Source organism: Arvicanthis niloticus, chromosome 16 (assembly GCF_011762505.2).
Source record: "Arvicanthis niloticus isolate mArvNil1 chromosome 16, mArvNil1.pat.X, whole genome shotgun sequence".
NCBI lineage: Eukaryota > Metazoa > Chordata > Mammalia > Rodentia > Muridae > Arvicanthis > Arvicanthis niloticus.
Genome location: NC_047673.1, coordinates 69,302,596 through 69,330,276, shown reverse-complemented (window position 1 = coordinate 69,330,276; position 27,681 = coordinate 69,302,596). Strand labels below are relative to the sequence as shown.

The 27,681-nt window shown below is 43.2% G+C and overlaps 1 protein-coding gene across 4 annotated transcripts in view; it reads right to left on the bottom strand.

Annotated features, from left to right (window-relative positions):
- Window positions 1-27,681, bottom strand: part of Cnst (consortin, connexin sorting protein) — a 75,493-nt gene that overhangs the window by 14,919 nt on the left and 32,893 nt on the right. Inside the window, exons 2-9 of one of the 4 annotated variants that reach the window (XM_034520242.2) lie at window positions 26,829-27,259; window positions 13,088-13,269; window positions 8,011-8,041; window positions 6,454-6,540; window positions 5,970-6,084; window positions 4,462-4,483; window positions 4,195-4,291; window positions 1,377-2,263 (exon numbers count right to left, since the gene is read on the bottom strand). In XM_034520242.2, coding sequence (XP_034376133.1) covers window positions 1,377-2,263; window positions 4,195-4,291; window positions 4,462-4,483; window positions 5,970-6,084; window positions 6,454-6,540; window positions 8,011-8,041; window positions 13,088-13,269; window positions 26,829-27,207 — 1,800 coding nt within the window. In that variant the 5' untranslated portion in view covers window positions 27,208-27,259. Of the gene's footprint in view, window positions 1-1,376; window positions 2,264-4,194; window positions 4,292-4,461; window positions 4,484-5,969; window positions 6,085-6,453; window positions 6,541-8,010; window positions 8,042-13,087; window positions 13,270-13,836; window positions 13,950-23,347; window positions 23,368-26,520; window positions 26,546-26,828; window positions 27,260-27,681 lie in introns of those variants that run through there. The other 3 variants (XM_034520245.2, XM_076914593.1, XM_076914591.1) reach the window with 3 other exon arrangements.

The window sequence follows — 27,681 nt, the reverse complement described above, 5'->3', positions numbered from 1 at the left end:
AAACTATTCTGTAAGCTGTGCTAAGGTCTATTCCATAAAAGTGCCATTTTAACCCTTTTACATATACAGTCCAGCACATCATATTCCAGATGCTGTATGACCATCCCTGCCACACATTATCTAACTATTCTGTCACCGAGCAGACACTCAGTACACTCTGAGAAATGATTCTGATAAAAGAAAATTAAGACACAAAAGTTACAGTTTTGTGGACGCTATCTGACAATCAGGGACTCTGGTAAGAGCAAACACGAGAATACCTACTGAGCTTAAGGCTTCACTTTAAAAAAAATCTAATTTTGTCAAAGAAAGAAAAAAATAGTTTATAGGGAATTAAGTAGTAATAGAACAATGGTCCCAGGAAGCCTGTCATGGAGCTCCTGTATCACATAGAAGTTGCTACCTATTTTTGCTTTATTTTTCTGCTGTCTTCCTGAAGTCATCTTTTTCAAAGGTAATGCTGTTAGAGCACAGTGGCTATCCAAGAGAATCTTAGAGGGTTGAAACAATGTCTCACTATGTCTGAGGCCAGCCTCAAACTTAGTGACTCTCCTGCCACTGGGCAGGGCTTACAGGTGTGAATGGGGGGAGGGGGACCCGTGACAATACATGACACACACAGAAACACTGGCCTCAGTTTCCCAGTACAAGCAGGCTCAGAGAGATACAGTGTAGGCCCAGGAGGATGGTGAACCCGAGGCCCTGCCTGGGAGCTGCCCAGTGTGACTGCTTCCCCGCTGTCTCCCTTAGGATATCTGCTATGGATTTTACCTCTGTTTTCCTAGACTTAACTTTTTTTATTCCTCCCCGCCTCCTCAATAGCTTTTTATCTTTTTCTTCCCAGGACTTGTAAAATTCTCTTATGACATAAAGGACAACAGTCATCTTTCTTTGCTGCTCTTTTTTTCTTCTTCTATTTAATAACTTACAAGTCAATCAAGTGCCTCCCAGTGTCACTGTCTTAGAAGCTTTCCTCTATCCTGTCAATGCGGCTTCAGCTCATCTACTAGATTACCATGGTGAACACACACACCATCTCACTTCCTGTGGAGATGAGGAGAAAGAGTGTGTGGCCACACATCATCGAGTGTGACCAATCTTGTCTTCATCTGAGACCCTGAGAATGCTAAACTGAACTCACAAGGTTCAAAAAGAAATATGGCGTTGGTAACCGTGCCTCTGTGTCTAGAGGCAGATGACATAGCTTCCAGAACTGTAAACACTGCAATGACTGAACACCATCTGATTTAACACAATACAAGTAATTCAATAATTAATGTTTATGTCAATGGAACCGTCCCCTTAAGCTTAAAACCAAAGCAACATTTGCACATGAGATTGCATCTTACTCTAGTTGTATTTCATCTCTGATTTACCTCTGCGATCTCTATTTTCTTGGCCAGATCATCAAGGGAGAGTGAGCTTTCCTCAGGAGGCAGATTCTCCTGGAGACTGTAGGATGCTTCTTCAGGAGAGAGGTCTTGGAGGAGGTCAGAGTCGTCGTCCTGGATATCCTCATAGGACAGGGAATCTTCAGCATCCTTTAAGCATCCTTCCAAAAGGCTGTTCAGATAGTCTTCCGTTTCCTTACTCACTTGGTCTTCCCTATCCTGCCTTTCTTCTGGGGCCATACACACTTCAGGACACAGTGTGCTTACATCAGAGGCTTTCCTGTCACCACAATGTGTACTCTCGGAACCAGCCTCCAAGCCAGCCTGACGCTGTGCTGATTTCCCATCACTGGCAGTGACATCAGCCTGTCGTGGCTCAGCTGCCTCCCAGTTCTGAGGCTGGTCCCTGGGCAGCGCTTCAAATGCGCCTTGCAGTGAAAGGCAGAGTTCTTTTCGGTGTGTCTGTGAGTATTTACCCTCTGAAATCAACCCAGGCGGTGCAATGCTGCCTCCGCTAAGGAAGAGCTGCGGCTCTGCCACTGACTCATTAGGAGGAGCCACCTCAGAATCTCTGGCCACACAGGGGTGGTCCTCTGAGGGAGGTGCTTGCACACAGCTGCTGTCCTCACAGGCATTCTCAGCAGCAGCTGGCCCTGACCTGCTCCCTGCAGCGGTCTCTGGGGACTGGGTGTGGAGCTCCAGTGTGGCATTGGTGCTGCAGGGCGGCTCTTCCAAGTGGTCCTTCCCTGCAGTTCCTGGAAGGTCGGGGGAAGCTGCCTGCCAGTCCATCTGATGGCAGCTGGGGCTGCTCTCCTGGGGCTCCGCCTCGAGCCGGCCTGCACTCGGATCCATGCTGGGACAGGTTTCAATCTCTGAAGACAAGAAGAATCAGCTGCTTTTGAATTCCAAACAATGCTTTGCATACAAAGGTAGAGGGGGACACATAAGTTCATATGTGACACAAAATTTATTCTAACCCTTTCAGACAGAAATGCAACCAGTCTGTTACACTGCAGTGTCCTTAGGTAGAACACACATGCTAAGTGGTTAATAAATAGTATTGCTGTAGTAAAAAAATAATGATTATTGAAAAGCATGTTAAAATAAATGAATGATTCAGTCCTCATTATAAATAAAAAAGTTTAAATTCTAAATTTTTTGATCAATTTCAATGAATACACTTACTGTTTTTTTTTAAAAATCTACTAAACTAAAAAACTAGCGTCTACTTAAGGCACGATATATTGAGTATTTGGGTAATATTACTAATAATTTAAAAATATAAATAGAACAAAGTTGATTCAGAATGAAGAACCAGAATGAGTTTGTGAGATTAGATTTGTAATTTGAATACTGCACCTTTAAAAATGTACTTTCAGAGTCAGAGCAACTTCTTAGTACATGGGAATAAAACAGGACAAAGAATACATTTGACAAGAAGCAGAAACAGGTTTAAATTTCAGCCTTTTTAAAAAAACCTTAAAAGAGTTTCCATCTGTACTACAGAGAGCACAGCAGAGGTCAGGTCAGATGCAGTAACCAGGCAGTGCTGGGCTGCACACAGTGCTAAGCCCCAATCTTCCCAACACACACAACATGGAGGCACGGCCACACTCAAACTGGGTGACTATTGAGACCGTCGTCGCTTCATTTTGAGGGTAATGATGCATGTGTGCACGTGGGGACACGCACTCAAGACAGGGTCCTCTATAACTCAGGGCAGGCTTGAACTCAAGGAGGGAGACTTTGAGTCCCTGCTCTCCTGCCTGCACCTCTCAGTTCTGGGATTATAGGTGTACATCACCACATCCATTAAGTTGCAATAAAGCTTATTTTACCCTGGTTTTTGATATTAAAAAATTGACTAGAAAAGAGACACAAAAAAACTGGGCACGTAGGGTTGACACAAAGCAATATCCCTAATATGTGTCATAGGAGAAAAGGGAATGAAGATTGTGAACTGACTTTACAAGAGCAGAGTTAGTGGATGACAACAACCATATCTTTACTGTCAGGGATGTTCACTCAAAGCTCCTGCTATCTCTTTTTAAAATGTTTCAGGCCCAGGATCATAAGGTTTATAATATAAGTTGATAATAGAATAAATAAATAATATCCTGAAAATGTATTTATTCCTAAAGCTTTATAAATGCATTTAGAAATGTTTCCTAAAGTCTTTTTGATATAAAGCACAAAGTGGTATGAAACACACACACACAGTCACACACACACACACACACACGCACACAGAGTCACACTCACATGCAGACTTATATAGTCACACACATATAAGCACTGGAAACATTCTCACTCTCTCACACACACACAGTCACACTTACACACACAGCCTCATATAGTCATATACACATAAGCACTGGAGACATACACACACACAGAGTCACAGACAGACAGAGAGATACACAGACACCTAGGCCTATAGAACAGGTTGCTACTTGGTTAATCTGTTCAGTAATAATGGTTTTTTGTTGTTGTTTGTTTTTAAACAATAAAGAATGTCCAAACACACCAAAGCCATTTCAGACCATTTTGGATAATCATTTTATATTATGTTTTCCATACTGACATTAGAGAAAATATTTAGGATTTTAGAGAATTTATATTCTATTACTTCTAGTTATCTAAAATAGAAATAGATATAAAAATGTGGGTTTTCCATTTTTTAAAAGTATATGTACAAAAAATTAAATACAAAAAAAAATCTAACGGAGCACTTCAGATCTAACACTTTAAATGCCACAGGTACAGGGGCTCCTGTCCCTCGCTAGTGCACTCTGCAACGGACCTGGCTCTTCGGCTGCTGCTCCGCTCTCCATTGGCTCTTCAGACACTGCTGCCCTGGGAAAGCTTTTCCTTCCTGGTGAGTGTTCCACAGGTGCTATCTAAAAAGTTTTAAAAAAGGGAAAGATGGTCACGACTTTTCTGAGAAACTTGTATTAAGCCAGAAAACTGCAAGCGTGCTGGGAAAGGTTTTCTATCTAGTTCAGTCCGGCCCACAGCGTAAGGTGCTGGCATGGTCCCTATGAATGCTTCCAGAAGCAAAACCTCTTACCTTAAGCTTGGACAAGAGAGGGCTGTAGAAAAGAAGAAAAACATAGTTTTAAAAGTACAGCATGCTTACAAACAAATGTCACTGAAATGACTATAAAAAACCAGAGCGGCTCTGCATTCTAATATTAGCGCACAACATTCCCAGGGCTGAGACGCTGCCGCCAGCTTCTGTGGTCAAAGGAGCTCCAGCCTGTGTTCGCTTCCTCCGACAGCCAATTGCTACTGAAAGGCCCCAAACGGGCTAAAGGTGCTTTTCACACCCCATGAACATTTTAAAATTTCAGTTTGAAACAGATTATGACAGAAGAGAATTACGTTGGAATTACCCATGGTCAGACAAGTAACTTGCAAGTGTTCACATTAACTATGATAGGGAAAAATTTACCAGGCTCATACACTGAACTATAAGTAATGAGACATAATTTGGGGTACAATTATCTAAAGATACCGTGCTCATATCACGTTCAAGTAAGTATCTCAAACATGTACGCCACACTAATAAGCTGTGAGTCCCTTCAGGAGGCCAGTGCAGGTGCCTGCATTGAACATACTGAAAGTAAATACATTACCTTTACTTTAAAGGTGTCTACTGTTCTAAATATGTAATAAAGACGAAGCTGTCTAGCACAGGAAAACCATCGTCAGAGAGCCGAATGGGCGTCTCCATCTGAACCTATAACCTCTCTTCCCAGGCTGGTCTCCAGCACAGTCAGCTCCCCAAGCAAATGTTCTCTTTTCTGCACGAGCTAAGCAGCCATTGCTTGGGATTGTTTCATTATCAATAGCAGAGCTTTAGTTTACTGCCCATTTCTCTGAAGAGAAGGAGACAAAGTTACCAGTAGAACAGAAAGTCCTTTATCCTTTGTAGTGTGGACTGGGGGCCTAAGCTTGGAAATGGGCCCTACGTAAACACTATCACTCCTTTAACCTTCAGAGCTCTGAGGCCTCCTATGAGGAATTCAGAACAAAGATATGCAGAACAAAAAAATTACAAGTTTAACTATTAGGATAATTTAGTCTTAAAAATCTAGCTCCTTGACACAGATCAGGCAACAGGGAAGTACCTGGTAGGTGAACTTTTCCTTCATTTAGGCTAGATACTACACACTGTGCTGTTTAGACCGTTCTTTGTAAGATTACAACTTTTCTTATGACACACAAACACTGGAAAATAGCCAAAATAACAATAATGAATATATAGATATCCATACATTTAATAAAATTAAAATGATTTTTAAAAAATAAGAAAAAGTCATAATGCACAACTTAGATCATTTGACTAGTCTCATCCCTTAATCAGAAAGTATCAAAATTATCAACTTTTTAGTTAGAAGGATCCTCTAAGCCTATGGAAACCGGGTGAGGTTTAAAAAATTATTATACTCAGTTTAATTTCCTAAGTTAAAAATGTCAAGAAAACAAAGAAATGGATCATACATTTCAATACTCAATATACTATGTATCTTCAATCCTCTCCAACTTACTTTAAATAAATTATGTTATACTTACTCTTGATGAGTTGTGCAAATTTTAGCAAGCTGTTCAAAATCTTCTCCATTAAACCCCTTTTCTGAATTCCTCAGAGGCGTCACTGTACGTGGCTGGACAGCTTTCCATTTTGTTTCTAAATTTAAAATATTTGTTAGTCACTGGCTCTTACAAAATGTATTTAGGCTCCACTGTAATAATTAATGTGCAGTTAGCTTCTCAAGCAACCCAAAAGTTTACACAATTAGAAAACAGAGCTATGAAGAGCAAGATACAGACTGTCCGCCTTCCCTCTCCTTCCTCCTCTCTCTAGGTGCTGGGGGAAAACTCAGGGCCTTGCCCTTGGTAGGCAGGCTGTCTGACAGTAAACTACACCCCCAGCCTGTGCTTTGCAACAGTGACTTGTATTCTTTTAACAAGCAAAACCAGGTCAACATGCTAACTTTCTCCATAGCAAGTTGTTACATTACCACTAATTCCAAGCTCCAGGTCAGTCTGTACTTACCCCACTGTTCCTGAATGGCAGAAAGATTTGCAAGCAATTGCTCATGATACAGTCGTTCAAGCTGAATGAATTTCATTGCTTTCTCATCTGAATAGAAAATCTGAGGAAAATAGAAATGAAGACTTTCTCCACTAAACCCCAGGTTTGCCAAGGAATGTCCTACACAAGACAAGAAATGTAGACCTGACCAAAAAGATGAAATGACTCTAATTATTTTTAAATGTAAGCATATCTGACTTGAGGTTTCCTGGCTTAAGTAAGTGTATCTTATCATATGTACACATGTAACAGTGACACAGAGGGACTTTGGTTCCACACTATCTGCACATAGAAATGAAAGGTTTTACCCAAGGACCGAACTTCCTGAAGTCATTAAAGCCATCTGATTGGAAGAGGGCTCACAGGAGATCTTGGAGTCTGTGTGTTTTCTCTAATTCCTCTCCTTAGACGACTTCTTGAGACCCTTCAGGCAAGTGTTTCTTTCTGGTTCCCTGACCCTTTTCTTACTTTTAATTGGACACTTTTCTCCCATGAGTCAAAAGTATCACATGCTAAATAATGGAAACATGACATGGGTCTTTTATAAAAAAATTAATTCACTGCAGTGACTTTCCTAATTATCATGAAATTCCAGTTTTTCGTTGTTGATCTTCTTGTGACCTTTTGGCGTTCCATCAGTACCACACAAACTTGCATCTTAGGCGGTCATGAAATACTGTCCAACTGCCTAGCTTCCTCTGGGCAATGTTCTAAATGTTGACCCAGAAAAAAGAGAGGATGGGAAAATTTAGCTTTATGTCCTTCCCACGAGCACTAAGAGGCTCAACTCTCCCTTTCCTTTATCACCTTAACAATCCTTGAGACCATAAGGTGGGCCCAGAAGCAGCAGCACAAGTCCTCTGCCCGGGACTGAATGCTTATGTGAGGTCTACTGGAAAACATCACTTTGCTGGTAACTAGTGAAGACCTAATCGTTCCTTTGCAGCAACATACATCTGTGCATCATAACACATTTCTATCAGTGAGGAACCATCAAAACATAAATTTAAATTGCCCAATAATACAGATGGATTGTAACATGATATCCTCCAAACAACAAAACCACCTAATGATGTTTTTTTTCTTCACACGGCCCTGTTGTGTGCAGCTTAGGACCACGCTTGCAGAATGCAGTCAGAGGAGTTACTGTCTGTTGCCGTCTGGCGTGCTCGCTCCACCATGTGAATGTTTGACTCATACACAAGAAAGCTGAACAGAGAGTTTTAATGTTTTCCTTCCCGGCAGCATGTGTTTTCCCCATTCTCCTGACCATAAATATTTAATGTTGATAAACTTAGGGCTTCTTTATGGAAAGCCGAATTTAGATGGTCTAGGGGTTTTTTTGGAGTGACGTGTTTCCTACACTCTGCTCTTTGAGGAGGTTATAAGCGCTCGCTCAACTGCCAAAACTTGCTGAAACCATTCGGTCTGCACATCTTGTTACACGGACCTCAATTTAAAAAAAGATCATTCTTCTGAGTGGTCTATGAATTTCTGTCTGTAATTGAGAAAGGATACAGTCCTCTTCTTGAAAATAAGTCTCAGCTACCTGTAAAGACAGAAGATCGGAGTACTTGAGTGAAAGGAGGAGCTTGGGAGACAGCAAGCTCTTGTAAGGCTGCTTTGATAGGCTACTACCAAACATGGCTTCACCATAGCCATGATCTCGGAGGAACTGTAGGCGCAGTCAGCAAAGCTAGCACAGACATTCTTCAGCCTCCACACCACCATGTTCTTCCTAGTCTAGTCAAGTCCTAACAAGTTTCACTTAGTTCCTTAAAAAGTAAGAATGCTTAGGGACAAGGGGAAGGCTACAGGCTTACAAAGGTGCAGCAGGGGTCAAGGGGTTAAAGAGATTATTATTATAAATTAAAAGTTAGAGATGAGGTCAGGGAGATGGCTCAGTAGGGAAAGATGGGAGATGTGTCTGCCTAGGCTAACAACTTGAGTTCAATCCATGTGATCCACGTGGTGGAAGAAAGAATGAGTTTCTCTAAATTGTCCTCTTACCTCCACATGAGCACCATGGTGTATACACACACACACACACACACACACACACACAGCAGAAATGTCACATTACATGAGACCTTAACACCATTTCATTTCTAGTTTAAAAACTACCAGCCCAAAACCTCATGGGACACTAGTTTTTGTGTGTGTGTGTTTGCCCAGGGTGGCCTTCAATCCCACATGCAGCCGAGAATGACCTTACTCCCACCTTTCAATGGTGGAGCTGTAATGAGGTAAGAGTATGCTCTGATATTTTTATTTATTAATTTTTAGTGTGTTTATATGTGCATGCATGTGCACATTAGAGTTTGAAATGGGATGTTGTCTGCAATTGTTCTTCATCTTTAATATTGGTATTATTTTTGAGACTGAATTTTACTATGTAGCCCAGGCTAGCCTAATCCTCACAGAGATCTACCTGCCTCTGCTTCCTGAGTGCTGGGATTAAAAGGTGTGAACATGTCTGGCCATGCACCTTCTTTTTTGACTCATGGTGTTCCACATAACCTGGAGCTCACCTGTTGGCTACCCTGAGTGGCCAGTTAGCTCTTGAGATGTGTGTGGGCCTAATCACCATTTCTGCCTTGCTTGTTCCCTTTCCTGTACAGAGGCTGGGGATCCAGACTCAAGTTCTCATGCTTGCAGAACAGGCACTTTCCCACCTGAGCCATCACTTCAGCCCTGTTTTAAAATATTTTGTTTTTAATCATGTGTATGACTGTGTATGGGTGTATCCATGTGAGCGTAGATGCCTGCAGAAGCCAGAGACATCTGATTCCTTGGAGTTGCAGTTATAGGCAGCTGTGATCCACCTGGTGTAGGTGCTGGTAACTGAACTCAGGTTCTCTGGAAGAGCATTACATGCCCTTAACTACTCAGCCATTTTTCCAGCCCTGTGCCTAGACCTATTTATTTTTGGCACAAGATTTCTTGTAGCACAGGCTTGCCCAGAATTCACTATTTAGCCAAGGATGATTCTGAACTGCTGGTCTTTCTGCTTCTGCTTTCTGAGTGCTAATTATAGGCCTGGCGTTGTACTGCTGCTTTTAAAAAGACTAGGCTGGCTGACACAGTGCTCGTCCAGCATGCCCCAGGCTCTGAATCCAATCCCTAGAACCATAAACATAGCCTGGGGATGTATGTAGCTCAGTGGCAGTGGGCTTGCCTAGTGTGTATGTTTGTGGGGGAGGGCAGTCACAACAACAACAACAACAAGGGAGATAGACCCGGGGTAAGTGAACTGTTAATAGTTGAACATGTGCAGTGCCACAAATATACAGAACTAGAGAGAGTCCAGTCTCAGGAGCTGGTAGCAGAAAGGACTTCTCACTTATCAGTTTCATTCTAAAAAAAGGTTCTTTAAACTAAAAAAAAAAAAAAAAAAAAAAAAAAAAAAAGAAAGAAAGAAAGAAAGAAAGAAAGAAAGAAAAAAAGAAAATCAGACATGCACTTTAATCTTGCCTCCTAAGGATATGGCAAAACAGTAGCTTGAGCCCAGGAGTTCATTACTATTATATTATCAGATGGGGGTAGGGCTGCAGAAATGTAATTTGTTGTGAAATGTAAAGTCAGTTTTTATGTTTTCTGTGTCAGTTGTTGCTGTTATCTGAGTCAGGGTTTTTAACCTTATACACCAAGCTAACCTTGAACTCACTATGTAGACCAGGCTGGCCTCAACCTTGCTGAGATCACAGCTGTACACTGCCCCATCTGTGAGTTCTGAACCCATGAAGGTAACAAAACCCATAGCTCAAAAGTAAACGCAGTTCTGGGTAAAAGGGAAACGTCAGAACAAACAGACAAAATATTCACCCCGTAGAAGTCCCCTCCACTAAGTCCAGCAGGACAATGAGGAGAGTCTCGTTGCCCCATTTACCTAATCTGGAAAATCAGCCCAGCAGAGAGCAGCCCAGCAGAGCAGATGGCTCATGGCTTTACTGGTGAATGACCTGATTGCATCATTTTCATCTTAAAAATGGCCAGAGCCACCCACATCCTCAAGAAACAAAGCTGTGCCTTCTACCTCACCTTCCCTAGTGTATGGGAGTGGATCACCGTGCACTGGCTGCAGCCAAACTCTGGGACATTGTCTCATGAAGCAAGCAACTGAAAAAAATTTGTAACCTATATTTTATTTTTGAAGTTCTATCTGTCAATATTACAGACACCTTTGCTTTTTTTTTTTTTTTTTTTTTTTTTCTTTTCTTGCTTTTTGAGACTGGGTCTCATGTAGCCCCTTCCAAGTGCTGGTGGTGAACACCGCCACACTCAGCTAGTATGTGCTATTTCTTGATTTCTCTTTCCTCAGTAAAGGATGAATTGCTAAGTTTTTTTGTTGTTGTTGTTTTTTGTTTTTTTGTTTTTTTTTTGTTTTTTTTTTTTTTTTTTGCTGGTGGCTGTCCCAACCTTACAAACACACAGTCATTCTCTCACACGGTCACCTATTCCATGTTGTTATTCTAGGATGGTGGGCAAATGTCTTGTTTACCTTCTTATAAGCCAATTCATGCAGGACATTATTTCTTTGTCTGAAAAGGATTTTGTTTTTCTTGGAGCTGTTTGGGCCCACCTCAACCCCATTCCCCTGTGCAGGGGACTGGACCTGTGCAGCTTACACTCTTCCCAGAAACCATATCCTCAATTTTAGTTATGTTAATTAAAAAAACAAAACTAGATGCCCTTGCATCTCCCTTTAATCCCACCACACAGGAGCAGGCAAATCTCTGGAAGTTTGAGGCCAGCCCATCTACACAGCAAAGGAACATTATCAGCTTATCTGGAGGGCCAGAGCTCCTGGAAAACACTGAGACAGACTGATAGGAATTCAGGATTGACAGACAACAGACACAGATCACACGGAACATGGCAGGCCATGGTAAAGGAACACTATGTGCAAACTCAACCCACTGTGCGAATGCAAAGGCTGAAAGCCTCAGTTTGGGGGCAAGGATGGCAAGTCAGCAAGGTTTTAGAGGCCAAGCAGCAAGCCAAGAGTTCAATAGTCACACAGCGGATAACATAAATCTGTAAATATATGCACCTTAGTGCCTTGGTGCAAAAAGTATTATACTTTAAAAAATAAAAATTACTACTGTTTAACTGCAAAGGCTGAAATGGGGAAGTGAGATAGAAAAAAATTAAGGGCCAGGAGTGTAGCTTGTTTGGCAGAGTACTTGCTCACCCTTGAACTTGATCCCTAGACTTACATAAATTTGGTCATGCCTGTAATCAAATCATTGGTGGGAGGAGGCAGGAGGATCAGAAATTCAAGGCATCCTGCGCTACACAGCCAGAATACATGAAACACCATCTCAAAACTACAACAAAACCAAAACAGAAAAGTTTTCTCTAGTATCAATTATTTTCACTGTAACTGCAAATAAAGTGCAAATTGCAAATATTTAAAATTTGCCCAGGGGATCTCATACATTAGAAGGCTTCCCACTGCTGTCCCGAAGGGCTCCCCTCTCCATGTTCTCTACCTTCCAATACACTGACCTCCTAATCATCAGAAGAATTCTATCTCTAAAATAAAGTTGTATTCTGGGTATCTGTGGTGTTACTCACATTGGTAGTGGGAGCTTGCTAAGCACACATAAGACCCAACAGTTATCCCCAGCATCACCTGCGAGACTCTACAGTTATCCCCAGCATCACCTGTGAGACCCATCAGTTATCCCCAGCATCACCTGTGAGACTCTACAGTTATCCCCAGCATCACCTGTGAGACTCTACTGTTATCCCCAGCATCACCTGAGAGACCCAATAGTTATCCCCAGCATCACATATCAATAACAACAACAACTCCCCACCCAAGCATGCAAGGCCTTCTCCCTGCTGCAAGCTCCTTGCCCTCATTTCACCTCTGTTCTTTCCAGCCACACCTTTCACAGTCCAGTCATTATGTTATGATAGGAAACTTTTCTTTTAAGAATTTAAAAATTTTTATATGTATGGGAGTTTACATGTATGTAACTCTTGCATGTCTAAGGCCTGCAGGTGCCAGAAGAGGGTGCTGGGACTCCCTGGAACTGGAGTTTAAGACAGTTGTGGGCTGCCCTGTGGATGCTGGGAGTTGAACAAAGGTCTTGTGGGAGAGCAGTAAGTGCTTTAGAGGCTCCAGCACCTACTCATCCTGACCAACCCAGCTTAGGAGCTGCCTTCTTTTCTCTGTTGCTGACTTCAGCAAAGCTAACTGCTCGTCTTGTGCAGCTGCCCCTTAGACATGTCCACTCTGACAGTACAAAGCCCCACGTGCGGATCTCACACTCATTTCTGCCCTTTCTCCATGGCTGTCTTTAGAACAGGCATTAGGAAGTCTTTGCTCCTTCAGGGGCTAGCAGGCCTCTTGGTACCCAGCTGGAGCTTACTAAACTCTTGCCATATTGATTTCTATTTGTACTTAGCTGAATCACGGAATAAAGGTGTTGGATACTTGACCAAATTACAGATCATCTAAGGCCAGGGTGCGTCCACCACCCAGAATATGCCAAATTTTCTACCAGCTATGCACTTAGGGCCAACAGTGGGTGGCATTAGTCAATCGTGGAGAGCCAGGTTTTAGATGGGTGTGATGTCATACCTGGTGAAGGAAGAGGGGGAGTGCCCTAGAGTCCATCTGCTCCACCTCGCCTCGGATCATTGAGAAGAGCGGCTGCAATGCTGGTGCCTTGGGTGGGTCATTCACTTTCATGCTGGCAGGCTCCTCCTCACCAGCAGTCTGTGACGCTGCATCCAGCGTCTGCATTACAGGTAAGGCATCACCTATAGAAAGTGAAAGAAACGACCATATTAGGTGAGACTGTCATGGAGGAATGCTTTTAAACTGACACTCGCATTCATGATACAATTTTCAAGTAAAAGTAAACCCAGAAACCGCAAGTCACTGTCTTCCTTCAGTGGCTGACGCTTTGCTGTTGCTAGGAGCACTGATGCAACCATTTCTGCAGAATTCTCACTGAGGATAAGGAAGAAGGGGCTGAGGAGTCAAGGAGTCACTCCACGAGCATGAGAACCCAAGTCAATGCCCAGAAGTCCTGTTAAAAAGAAAAAAAGCTAGACATGGTAGCACACTCTGTTAATCCCAGTGCTGGAGGGACAGAGACAGGTGAAGTCCTGAGGCTTGCTGGCCAGCCAGCCTAACCCTTGGTGAGGTACAGCCTGGGAAGGACTATGTCTGAGGAAAAACAAAAGTGGTTGCTGCTTAGTAGGGACTGACATCTACTGTTGTCTTCTGGCCTCAATATGAAGACACACACACAGACACACACACACACAGGTGTACACATGGCATATCATAAAAAGATAAACAAAGAAATATGTGCAACTTACTGCCTGATCAAAAACTTGATTCAATTCTCCCAATAGAAAGGTACACTATACTCTGAGGTTCTGGCTCACCTCAAATTAGAGGGCCCTGAACAGGAAGGTAAACATGTCACCCTGTGAGACAGCTAAACAAACGGAACCTCCTCAACGTCAGAGCTACTTGTAGGTCCCAGGAGACCATGGGGACTCAGGTAGCAATGCTACCCCCAGTGAGGTGATTTCCCTGGAGAGAAAGCACTGCAAACTTCTGAGTTGTCACTGCTAAGTGCTGACTGAGTCCAGCCAAGGCCCATGGGATGCACTCATGTTTTCCACTTTAACAGTTATCAACGCTAACCTCATCCTCACCAGAACCATAGTATTGATTCCAATGTTCATGTTCAAATCAAGTGAGCTACCGATCTCTGTGGCTACCATCGTTCAGCTGGTCTGTCTCAGAAAGGGTCTTTCCTAGTAATAGAAGACAATCAGCCCTTTCTTTCCTTTGACAATGTGTCCCAGACCCTCCCTGCCTTCCTCTGTCTACCAAATAAACCCAATGCTCTGGTGGACTAGTGTACTCTTTCTATCTCTAGGAAAATACTCCATACCTCTCTTAGCTGTTGCACATTTTAAAAGCTGGAAGAGTTCTCATCCACTTCTACCTATTTATGTTCTACACACACACACACACACACACACACACACACACACACCATGAACTGCAAAGATGCATCACCCACACCTATATCTTACATCTTGGGGCGATGTTCTCTTCTGAGACAGAGTCCCTAAGTCAAAGGGCTCTGGACAGGGAGGAGCCAGGGCCAGTTATAGCATTATCTTTCAGAGTGACCTTAGAGTAGATTCTACTCATCATAGATGGATATGAGTTCTCAAATCTTTCCTAGATTTTATCAACTACAACCGTCAAGACCCTCACAGAGATTTTGATGATTAAGGAACACACCAAGTGCTGACCTGGTGGTACACATTTGTAACCCTGGCAGTTGGCAAGGAGAAGCAGGAAGATCTGAGGTTCTATGCCATCTTGAGCTACACACAGAATTTGAAGCCAGAGTGGGCTACGAGGTAATCTGTCACAAACAACAGCAGTACTGGAGAGCTAGACATGGGAAAATCCCTGAGGCTTGCTGGCTAACTGCTATAGGAAACTACTGACTCTGGGTTCAGTGAGAGACTGTCCTCTTTAGGGTTGCTATTGCTATGATAAACACCACAATCAAAAGCAACCTGGGCGGGGGGGCAGGACGTTATTTGGCTTATACTTCCACAGCACTGTTCATCATGGAGGGAAAGCAGGACAAGAACTCAACAGGGCAGGAACCTGGAAGCGGGAGTTGATGTAGGTCATGGAGAGATGCTGTTTACTGGCTTGCTCTTCATGTTTTGCTCAGCCTGCTTTCTTGTAGAACCAAGGACCACCAGCCCAGGGATGGCACCACCCACAATAGGCTGGGCCCTCCCACATCAGTCACTAATTTAGAGAATGCCCCAGTCTTGCCTACAGCCCCATCTTATGGAGGCATTTTGTCAATTAGGGTTTCTGTCTCTCTGCTGACTCTAGTTTGTGTCAAGTTGGCATAAAACAAGCCAGCACAGAAACTCAGTCTCAAATCAATCAATCAATCAAATATGAAATAATAAGGTGGACAAGCAATTGATGACACCTGACATAGATGTCTTACCTCCACAAATACGAAAAGTTAACAATAACATTTTTTAAAAAAAGAAATATAAGGCAGTGGGAATTGTTCAAGGTATGAGGCCTGGGACCCCGTTCCTTGCACAGCAAAAAAAAGAAAAAGAGGAAGAGGAGGAGGAAGAAGAGGGGAGGAGGAAAAGGAAGCAGAAGAGGAAGAGGAGAAGGAGGAAGAAGAAAAGGAAGAAGAGGAGGAGGAGGAAGAGGAAGAAGAAGAGGAGGAGGAAGAGGAAGAAAAAGAAAAGGAAGAGAAGGAGGAAGAGGAAGGGGAAGAAGAGGAGGAAGAGGAGAAGAGGGGAAGAGGAAGAAGATGATAAGGAAGAGGAGGAGGAAGGAGAAAAAGAGGAAAAAGGAGGAGGAAGAGGAGGAAGAGCTAAGGAGAAAGGACAATCCGGCAGCCAGGCAGCCTGCTTCCCGCACTTATCCCCTCTACTTCTGCCAGGTTACTTAAACTCTGACTCCCTAGCTTTGTTTTGTCTTTTCTGCAGCATGGGGAAAATACAATCTACCTTCTAAGATCACTAGCCCTAAACAAACTAGTGGATACAGGTGGGAAAAAAAAAAGTGTGTTCTGACCCTCACTGTCATGTAAAAGATGATGATTAAGACATAAAACTGCACACTCCACCTCCTTTTAAGAAAACCATTTGGAGGCAAACAGTAGAAAAGCTTACATCCCTAATGTACTGAATAAGAAAGAGCTAAGCTGGGGCTGGAGAGATGGCTCAGTGGTTAAGAGCACTGACTATACCTGCAGAGGTCCTGAGTTCAATTCCCAGCAACCACCTGGTGGCTCACAGCCATCTGTAATGTGATTCAATGCACTCTTCTAGTGTGTGTCTGAAGACAGCTGCAGTATACTCATATATATATAAAAAAATAAACAAATCTTAAAAAAAACTCAAAAGAGCTAAGCTGGACACAGTGGCACTCTCCCATGACCTCAGCATTTCAAAACAGAGGCAGGAGAATCAGTTTCAGGTCATCCTTTGTTGCATAGAAAATTTAAAGCCAGCTCAGACTAAGTAAAAGACCCTTCCCCCGAAAAGCAAAATATAAGAATAAAAAATAGCTTGCCATGGTGGAGCATGCCTTTAATCCCAGCATTAGGGAGGCAGAAGAAGGTGAATCTGTGAATTCCAGGCCACAGACAATTCCAGGCCAGCCAGGGCTATACACAGAAACCCTGTCTCCAAAACAAACAAACAAACAAGAACCACCACCACCACCAACAACAACAACAACAACAAAACAAAAAATAAAACAAAAGACTAACAAAAACCACTAAAAGAAGCATGTAGGATAGTTACAGACTTAGTTCAATGTTTACCAACACCGTTAGTGTGAACACAGGTGGGCTCGTGTCCCCTGTATAGTAACACGCAATTGCTTTCCATGTTGGCTTCTTTTCCAGTCAGACAATCAAGTTTCCTTCAGGTCTTCCCATGGCTTCATATCTCATTTCTTCTCAGCACTGAATGGGCTTGTCTTAGTAGGGCAACAATTAAGAAGAGAAACACAGACAGAACCATAGACTCACAGACTAACAAGATGTGAACGTGCACCTTTCTGTTGTACTAAATGACTTTATAATAGCTACTTGAACATTTACAGTGTAATATGTAAGTTCTGTGGTTGTTCATGTATGTTTCTAGGTAATTTTGATATTGTTACATTTGGCAACAATGCCCTATAAGTCTTATAAATGTTTCACTTTAAGAAGGTTAAATATGTGTCATGAGCTATCACTAAAATTCTTTGTGGTACATAAAAAGTTCTCTTGTAAAAACACATTTATAGTTAAGCAAGAAAATCAAAACATGAACTGCCACATGCAATTCCCCTTCACTATAAAGTCTCGTTCAGTATAGAGAAAGCTCTGTGCTGCTGTCCATGAATCCAGATGGTTAAAGAGAAACAAGAAACTCTGTTTACCTTCCTTTGCAAAACCACGGGAGTTACAGTTAAAGAACCAACCAAACTAGGTGGGGATGCTATTTATACATTTTGCAGATGACAGGCAAACTCATAAGCCCCGATTTAACTTAACACCTGTCAACTTTATTAAGCTCTAAAAAAGAGAACACAGGTCAACACTTGTCTGTTAAGGTTTCATTTAGCATTTATACTTGATTTTAGCAAAAGACTGAGAAACAATTTTGTTTGATTTAAAAATTTGTAACAGCTTTGGGGCAAAGATCAGGCAGTTTATCTTGACTGAAAAACATTTATCCAGTTCTGTGTCCCTGGCACATAACTGATCCATTCAGCTTAGAGCCTGATGGTTGCCAGGAAGCACTTTGCAGGGCCCAGGGATATCTTCTAACAGCTTTTGTCTTGAAATGCCAGGACTGCACCCTGGTGTACATGCCCCTCTTGTATCTGCTATCTGCGAGCTCAGCAGAGATGTGACTATTGGCTTCTGGGAAGCGGAACAGTGTGGCTGGATCATTTAAAGGCAGAAGCCTGAGTGTGAGACATTATCCCAGACAAATGAGACCTGAAGGGTCTAGAAGCCAGCAATGATCAGGTAAGCATAGTACTGATGGACCCCTAGAGTTAGGTTTTCAAAGCAAAATGCAGGAGAGGCAGCCCCACTCTCCCACGTTCCTTTTGTCTGACTTGTCTTTGTTACCTGAAGGACTGACAAGGTGTTTGTCTCTGTGTCATCTACGTAGGAACCCCTCCAGGGCAGGAAAGTGGCAGACTCTTGTGTAAATTATTGTCAGGAGATCAGAAAGTCAACTGACAACTTGTTGGATCACAAAATGACAACTGAAGCCAAAGGGGAAAAGCCAGAAACAACACCCTTCAAGAAAGCAGGGCATATGAGAGTGCCTGTGTGGCCAGCAAGCTACAAGGGCAGTCTTCGTTGGGAAGGACAAATGCTTAGAGAAAGCACTGGGCTTTCACCTCCATGATCTGAGGCTCTGCAGTGGGCAGGAAGAGAAAGCTGAGGTAGAACCACAAACAGCCTGTTAGAGGAGAGCCCAGAGCCAAGCTGGAAAGCCCAGGAAAGGAACCCAAGCTAACCCAGTGGAGAAGTGCCACCCCTCTACTTCCCAGAGTCTCTGTCATCATAGGGTTCACCATGTCCAGTATCCAATAACAAAAGTCTTAACAGAGGCCTGTGTAAGGAAAGAAACCAAAGGATGGGAACTGTTTCTGAGGGAGATAAACACCAGGCCTACCAAAGACAGTAAGTACCAGTCTCAAATACGCTCAGAGACCAAAGGAAGCGAAGAACAAAAACATACAGGAAACAGGAAAGCAAAGCAGAGGAAGACTAGGAAAGAGACAGACTGAGAAAGGGAATTACTGTTTAATACACATGGATGTTCTGTATGGCGTGGCTTGAGTTTTGGATATGCACCAGTGAAGACTATGCATGTTATGAATCTAATTATAACCATTGAATGAACAGAGCCATTTTGGGCAATGAATGGTTAAGGGCAAATTTATGTTTTACAGTAATAAAAATAGTAAAAGAAAAAATACGTTTAGCTCTGTGATTTTGCTATGATTCTCTGAGCTGCTGCATAAGTTTTCTTCAAACTGCTGCACCTCAGAATGCCATGTCCATCTCAGCCACAATCCTGCAGATGATCAGGTATGAACATAACCATGGGGTCTATACAGTCCCCACCCTAGACTTTTCCTCCCACACTTCTTCATTCTAACTTCTCACTGACGCCAGAAGATTGAGTGCTCTCCATTTCATCACTGTCTAAACACACCGAAGTCGTCTCTGCACCAGCATCTGTATTATCCAATTAGATAAATCTGAAACAGAGACAAAGTCCTTGCAGCCTGACCTGGGGTCAAAGGGATGTATTATGTAATTATGGCACAATTATCACTTGCTCCATGTTGCTGGGTCTCCTCCCATGCCCTTAGGCTACAGCCTCTGTCTTCAGAGGGGGTAGGGCACAAGCAGGGCTGTGGTGATGAGGTTAGTTTGGGTCATGCTATGCTATTAACACGTGGTAACAAAGGTGACACACACAGGCCCCGGTCTGTCACCCAGCTTTATTTTAGGTAGCATCTTTTGTTACTGTTTCTGAGACAGGATCTTGTCACCACACAGCCACAGCTGGTGTGGGACTCACTGTGTAATCCAGGTTGGCCTTGAACTCATGAGTGATCTCCTGCCTCCTCCTAAGTGCTGGGATTACAGGCATGAACCACCTGTCAGCTTTAGGTAGCAAATTAAAAATGACTGTTAACACCTAGATTGTTTTCAGGGACACGCCTCTCGTCTGCTAAGTTCTCTGCTTATAAACTACAGCCAGGGCAGACGCTGGATGACAACGCCACACCTCTAAGAGAATCCTCTCATTCTTTGCTGGTAAATGTCACAGAGGGCACTTTCCTTGAGCAAAAGTCAAAAGCCTTTTTACAGCGTGTTTGCTTGCTGGGCACTTACAGAGGATGGCCCTAACTAAAAGTTTCTATAAATCACAGTGAGCGGTGGCCTTAATAGCAACTACCGCTTCCTTCAGCCAGGCTTGTCTTGAACTTAAAGATCTTATTTATTTTTTCCTTTCAAATACAGGGCTTTTAAAATCAGAAGCTTTATCCTAAACTCAGTGTTCAGTGTTTACAGCTACACTGTGGATTTAAAAAGCATTCTGAATGAACAAAATGAACATTATGAAAACTCGAAGGGGATTTGGCAAACGCTTGTCACCAAGAGCACTCTCAGGCCAGTCTCTCTGTCCTTAACCCTGAAGGTTTCCAAGCAGGTGACGCCCCTGCCCCCCACTCTCAGCTACACCCATGCCACCACCATGCTCCCTGCTACTCTCTCCAGTCCTGTCCCTTTCCAGGGCTTGCTGCCGGCTATTATCATCTCGTATCCATGGCACTCTTAGTACACATAAATACTACCAGGAATTAGACTCAAATTACGTAGAACATGCCAATTAGCACCAACGTTGGGAATCTCTAGTTTTCCTCTTAGATGTTTGATTAGCTGTTCTACATTCTAATAGGTCTTATTAAAAACTAAAAATATGCAAGGGGTTTGCCCAAGCATGCATTTAGTTATTCAAATTCATAAACCTTAAATTAATAAAAACTCTTAAGCTTCTTGTCCATAAACAACTCAAGTGCCAAAGTTTCATATGAAATTAATAGAGCTTTCTATTCTGACCCAGACCTGGTTAACAACAAAATAGCTAAGTCCACCAGGTTATCATGGTCATCTGGTTCCAGGAACATGACATTCATCAGCCTTCAACTACAAAACTTTTCCTGGTTCTCCGGGATACATAAAGGTGAACAAGACTCTCAAAATTAAGTTACCTTTGAGGGAAGTATATAAAAAGTATATAAATAGAAAATGACGTAAGTAAAGGCTCTGAAACCTGGAGAACTGAGTTCAATCCCCACACTCCATGTAAAAGTGGAGGGAGAGAAGCAGAGCCACAAAGTCCTCTGACCTCCACACGGTACTGTCTGACCTCAAATCAGGGAATTGACAAGAGTATTTAATGAGTAATTCTCTCTCTCAACAAAGACACAGGCACATGTTCAAATTTGGAAACTTAAAAATAGTTGGTGGAAAGAAGGAGAGACTTAAAATTTCCTCAAAAGGATTTCCTGTTTTAATGTGTAATTCTCTTAAATCTCCTGACAATAGATTATCTTTGGAAGAACAGAATCAGATGAGACAGGAAGATTTAGAAAGCCAGGAGTTAAGTCTGAAGAAAAGAAAGGGGAAGCACACGTAACAGCACCTTATCCAGTTCCCATACACGTGGTACAAACTGTCCTTTAGCAGGGAGCGTTACATTCCATGGAGCTGGGGACTACATACCTACCTCAATATTCTTTTCAAAAACAGTTTTGCTGAGATGTAATTTACACGGTTTATAATTTACCTCTTGAAGTACAAAATTCTACTGCTTTATTATCTAGAGTGTTGTCTATGTAGACAGTCCACATTTGTGGCTTCTTTCATTAAGCATAATTAATGCTTCCAAGCTTCATCTTGTGGCTTTTATTAGTACTTTGTTTATTATTATTATTATTATTATTATTATTATTATTATTATTATTATATTTTTGAGACAGGGTTTCTCTATGTAGTTCTGGCTGTCCTGAAACTCACTCTATAGACCAGGCTGGCCTTGAACTCAGAAGTCTACCTGCCTCTGCCCCCCAAGTCCTGGGATTAAAGGTGTGTACCAACACTGCCCAGCTTTGTACTTAATTTTTTACTGCCAAATAATACTCTATTGTATACATGTACTTTGATTTGTGTGGTTCTTCCCAATGTTCATTTGTGTGCTTTTTTTTTTTTAACAATAGAGTCGGGTATACAGAGTAACCAAATGCAGTTTTGTCCTATGGGTGATGATGCTTGGAAGCAATTATCTTAAACAAAGATAAAACATTAACTCTTTGTGGGGCTCATATTCCAGTAAAAGTCTCGAGAAAAAAAAAAAGAGAGAGAGAGAGAAACAAAAGAGGACCACTTAGAAAAACACCTTAACATAGTAAAGTTTAGTTGTGGCACTGAAGGACCAAGAAGAACAGGCAACGGTGATCCATACCTACAATTAATACCAGTAGCTGCCAGGCTGAGCCAGGAGGACAACCATGAATCTGGGCTACATGCTGAGAGACGAGACAGTGTGGGATAACCAGCAAGAGAGCTCAGTGGGTAAAGGCACTTGCAGCCAAACCTCCAACCTTCCACATGGTGGGAGGAGAGAGCCAATCCATCCCAAGAACCTTGTCATCGCACATGCACACGGACAAACACACATTACATAATATAAACAAGCACAAATGAAAAGCAAACAAACATCTGAGAACGCAAATGAACACACCGTTCCATTAAGTTGGCATTAAGTGAATTGAGCGAGGGTTTCTCTGTGTGGCCCTGGCTGTCCTGGAACTCACTCTGTAGACCAGGCTGGCCTCAAATTCTCAGAGATCAGTGCTTCTCTGCCTCTCCATCCCACGTGCTGGGATTAAAGCTGTGTGGTGCCACCGCTGCCACCACCACCAGCGGCTTCAGATGCTGTATTTTAGAAGCATGCCTGAAATCATGACTCAGTGACTAGAAAAGGGGCACATCTAGGTGTCTGTCAGTGCAGATTCCCAGCATCCCTCACGTGGACCCTTCATCCTTTCCCCTTTCCTTTGTGACTACCCTTTATTGCCCTGGCTTGTTTGGCACTCACTGTGCCTCCCATAGTTACAGTCATGTTCAAGCCTGTTGGGAAGGTCTGAACCGGTTATTGAAGCACAACATATTTGTGATCTGGGCCTTGTCAATCTCTGGCACACTGTCCCCTCCACTCATTCCTTTCACTGTCCTCAGCTGAAGAAAATATGGAGACTCACTAATACACAGGACACTCTCTCCTTGCTCTGGGGGCTGCTCTGACATGTTTCATCTTTCTCCTCATCTTCTTTCTTGGCCTGCACATGCCCTGTCTCTGATTAGTCATCAGTTCCTCCTGGAGGCTTTCACGGCCCTCCCTGGACACTGCATGGTTAACCCTGTCAGAGCTTCTTTTGCTAGACTGCCCGTTAGCTACTTGGCTGTCTCACTTGACACGAGAAACAGAAAGGCAGGTTCACTAGCAGTTGAAGAGTAGATGGTACTCAACAAATACCTGCTGACTAAGTGGTCCTCTATGTATGGTTCCACAAATTAATGTAATGACAGGATTTATAAAGTACAGACTTTCCTGTTATGTAAAATCATTGTGCTTTAGTTAAAATATTTTCAGGATGGGCAGAATAAAGGCTCCAAAAAATGATTGTGTCCAATTCCATGAATCTATGCATTACCTTATGTCAAAGAAGAGCTGAGGCAGCACACAGATCTAAGGCTGCTCACCAGTGTCTTTAACAGGGAGGTTACGCGGGACTGCCACCTGTGGGACCATGAGAGCCCTTAAAGACAGAAGAAGAAGGTGGCAGAGTCAAAGTAGCATGTGTGGGGACTCTGCAAGTCTTTGCTGGCTGCAATGATGGAGTATGGGAGCCATACACTGGACTAGAAGCTAGAAAGACAGAGAAACTGTCTAGAGTCTAGAAACACCCTTAAGAATCTCTACAGAGAACAGAGTTGACTGACAGCCTCACTTTAGCCCAGAGAGCAAGGGCAGACTCCTGACCTATAGAACTATATGTTAGATACTATGTGCTGTTTTGAACCTCTAAAGTTGGGGAAATTTACTAGAGAATTATGGGAATTTGGGGTGGGCTGGAGCCAAGGCTGATGGATAAAGTGGCTGTCACACAAGCATGAGGACCAGTGTTTGGATCCCCAGGATCCAGGTGTGACTGAACATGAATCTGGAAGACAGTTAGAAAACTTTGTCTTATGGTCAAAGCTGGACATGTACGGTGCAATTGGGAGCTCATATCTTATGACATCACCAGTTGTTATTTTAGATTTAGTAACATGCCAGTGGGTCCCTTCTACCTAACAGCAAACACAGGACGAGGTCTTAGATCCAATTCTCTCTACCACCAAAAAGTATATTATATAGAATATATAATAAAAACATGTATTATATATGTACACATACACAGAGGTGCACACACACAGGACTTAAGAGAAGTACAGACAAAAGAGCTAAGGCAGCTAAGACACAGATTAATTTGTTAGTTCTGAACTTTCTAAGACCTGTCACCCAGAAGAACGCTCTGGCACAGTGAACACAGGAACTCATAAACACTTGGTTTTTTGGCTACTTTATGCACAGGACAGTTGTCCTCAGGACAATGCTCAGGATATGCAGTATCAGCTTCCTTGTGATAAGCAGAGACACGAAGGAACTGAGTTCCTGATCTCAGATCACAAAGGTTGCAGCAGCAGGCGGAGCACAGCTTCAAACCCAGAGCTGTCCTTACTAATTGCCTGACTCCAGGCTGCATTCCATTTCCAGGTTTTGTCTTCCACCAGCTCCCAGCCCTCCAGGTCTTAGACCAGTTGGATTTGTAGAAAGGGTAGAAGTAAAGCAGACAAGAGTGCTGAACGTAGGGGTGGGGTCAGTTGAAAAGAGTCTGTCTCCCACATGCTTCTCTACCTCTGGTTCTGGCTATCCCCTGCACTGTTTTGTCTAATGCTTAGACACCATGGTGACTAGCACTGAGCAAACACCGAATGTTGTTATGGCAATCTTTAGACACTCCATCTGAACTTGTCCGTTAAGTCATACAAAATTTATGAGCATTGACTGCCAGAGGCTGAGGACAGGAGGACTGGGGAGTGACTGCTAATGGGTTCATAGTTTTGTTTATTTACAGGGGATCCAATGCTGTATAGCTCTGTGGCTATAATAAAATCACTGTGCCATAGGCTTCAAAAGGCAAACTTGGTGGTTTGTAAATTATATCTCCATTTTTAACAACCTGCTATTATAAAGAAACCAGACATTAACAAATGTTGGCAAAGGGACAGAGAAACTGCATCTCACCCATATTTTAGTAGAGATACAAACTGGTGGAGCCTCATTGGAAAACAGTTCACCAGTTAAACATTATGTTACTTATCATGAAAAACCATCTCCCAGTGATAAATGAAAGCATGTTCACAGAGGCAACGCTCACAGTAGCCAAAAATGAAATGATCAAATGCTCAACCGTGTACAGGCAAGCACCCAGGACGCGTGCTACCTCCATGCAATGGGGCATTTCCTGGTCATAGAGAGAAAGAGACTGTAAACAGATTACAGCCAGAGTGAACCAGGAGAACATGTTACGTGAAAGAACCCAGCCAAAAAACCAGCTACGTGATTCCACTGACAATCAGTGTCCAGAGAGGACAAATCTATAGAGAGAAAACAAGATCCGTAACTGCCCACAAGAGGGGTGCTCCGAGAAACCGACTGCTAACAGGTGTGGGGCTGGGGGGGGGGGTGTCTCGGGTTTTGAATGGCTAGTCCTGTAGTCAGCTGACCTGGAGCTCACTCTGTAGCCATGCTCAGCAATTCTGTAATTCTAGCTCCCAAATGCCGGGATTACAGATGCGAGCCATCACTCCCAGATAGGTTTCACTTCTTATATACAGCAATGTCAGCCTGGGAAGACAGACAATGTGCCTTGAAGGACAGCGTATACAATAAATCTAATACACACAGCACTGTGTATATCATGTTTACCATCAGCTCTTTTATGATATATTCACACCTCTTAACACTGATTACATATTTTAAGTCAACACGGAAAAGACAAAGAACATGAACAGCCAAGTTATGAGTTATCTTTACTGGAGCCAAATTATGAGTTACTTCATTAAATAAGGAATAATTAACAGCCTACATGAGTGCTTGCATGTTTGTAGATACGTGTGTACAGGTATATGTGTGCAGGTATGTGCATGCAGAGGTTGGTAGATTAAAGCTGGGTGTTTTCCTCAATTACTCTCCGTTTTATTTACAGAGGCAGGGTCTCCTACCGAACCTGGAGCTTGCTAGTTCAGCTGCTCCAAGCAGCCAGCTTGCCCCTTCTTTACCTAATAGTACTGGGGTATGTGCAGTGCAGGCCTCCAGCCCAGCCTGGTACTGTGTGGGTGCAAGGACTTACTGCATCTACTGAGCCAGGTCCGAGTGCCATAGTTTTATAGTTGCCTCTAAATTTTAAAGCCAGGATATAGAGTGAAAACATTTCTTATCAGCCAAAGTACAAGCAAGTGGGAGAGCAGAAGGGAGGAAGACACACTGGCTTAATTCACTAGGTCTCCTGCAAGCACTGCTGGCCTGGGTAAAGTGTAGTCCAGTAAGGACTTCCAGCCAATAGCATGCCAGAACTGTCTAGGCCAGTATGCCTCTGACAAAACAACAATCACAAAATCAAACAGACAAACAAAACCCACCATTGATGGCCTTTCCCCCTGGGTGCCTGGTGATTCTGACAGAGAACTCCAGAGCTGTATTTTACCTGACAAACTACATTCTGAAGAAAAATCTGAAATACTTTGTAACCAAAGATATGCAGATATTAAAACCGGATACCTTACTCAACACTGGTACGTGTGGGCTACCAGTTCACCTGCAGAGTGCGGCAGAAAGCTCCTATAGGAAACCGTCCGAGCCCAGGCCATCACAGGTCAGAGCAAAGCCATGGTGACACAGAAGGCAGCATAATCCCTCTACATAATCCCTCTACACAATCCCTCTACAGACTGTGACTCTGCAGGGCAAAGGCTATGCAAGAACCACACAGTGGGACCTACTGGTGCTGCTGCAGAACAACACTAGAAGAACAGCAATTAGCAATGTTTATTTTGTTAAAGGAGAGCAAAGGAATGGGAAGGGCTCACCTGGAGGTGTGTTCGTAGGAGTGCCTTTTTTGGCCCTTGGACTTCTTTTTCCAGGTAGCTTTTTGTCCTGTTCCAAGGCAGGCGGGTCATCTTTGGGGCCTTCGCTTGGGGTGTTTTCTGAGTTCTCTGTAGGAGCTGCCTCACAGCTAGAAGGGAAGCTTTCGTTATTGTTGAGACTGTCCTGTTCAGACACCGTGGCTCTTCCCATGGCGCCGTCACTGGTGGTCAGACATGCAGGCCCGTCTCTGGCAAGCTGATTTTCATTTTCATCTGAGATAGAAGGCAAGCGTGTCACTCTCCTTTCCATGCTGTCCCCTGGATGACATCCATCTTGTGGCTCTATCTGCAGACTGTATGTAGGAGGGTCGCTGCCATCCATTAGCGCATCTTTTTGTGGAAATGTTTAACGTCTCATCAAAGTCCTTCCATGCCTGTGAAGACAAAGGAATTATTTAAGGCTACCTCATTCCCTAACCTCTGGAGACTCACAGCTTACAGTTTCCCACTTTTCATTTCACTGGAGTTAGGAAAGGAACAAACTCCACTCCTCCCTGTTCTTCACCTGCCACCTCACCTGGATCTCACCCAGCTCTACATCAGCATGCTGGCTTCTCGTCCTGTGCAGGACGCTCCACTAAGCCACAGTTCAAAGGCTGCCCGCACACTGCCCTTCCTAGGTGCTCGGGGTGGTTCTGAGCGGGCATCAGACTAGGGCTGCTGACTTGAGGAAAGACATTCTTGACTATGCAAGCTATCTACTAAAATCAATCACTCATGATATCACTGCATGTTTGCCAGAAAAGTAAGAGCTAGCTGTGGAAGCATGCCTTTGACTAAACAGCAGCAGCATTTA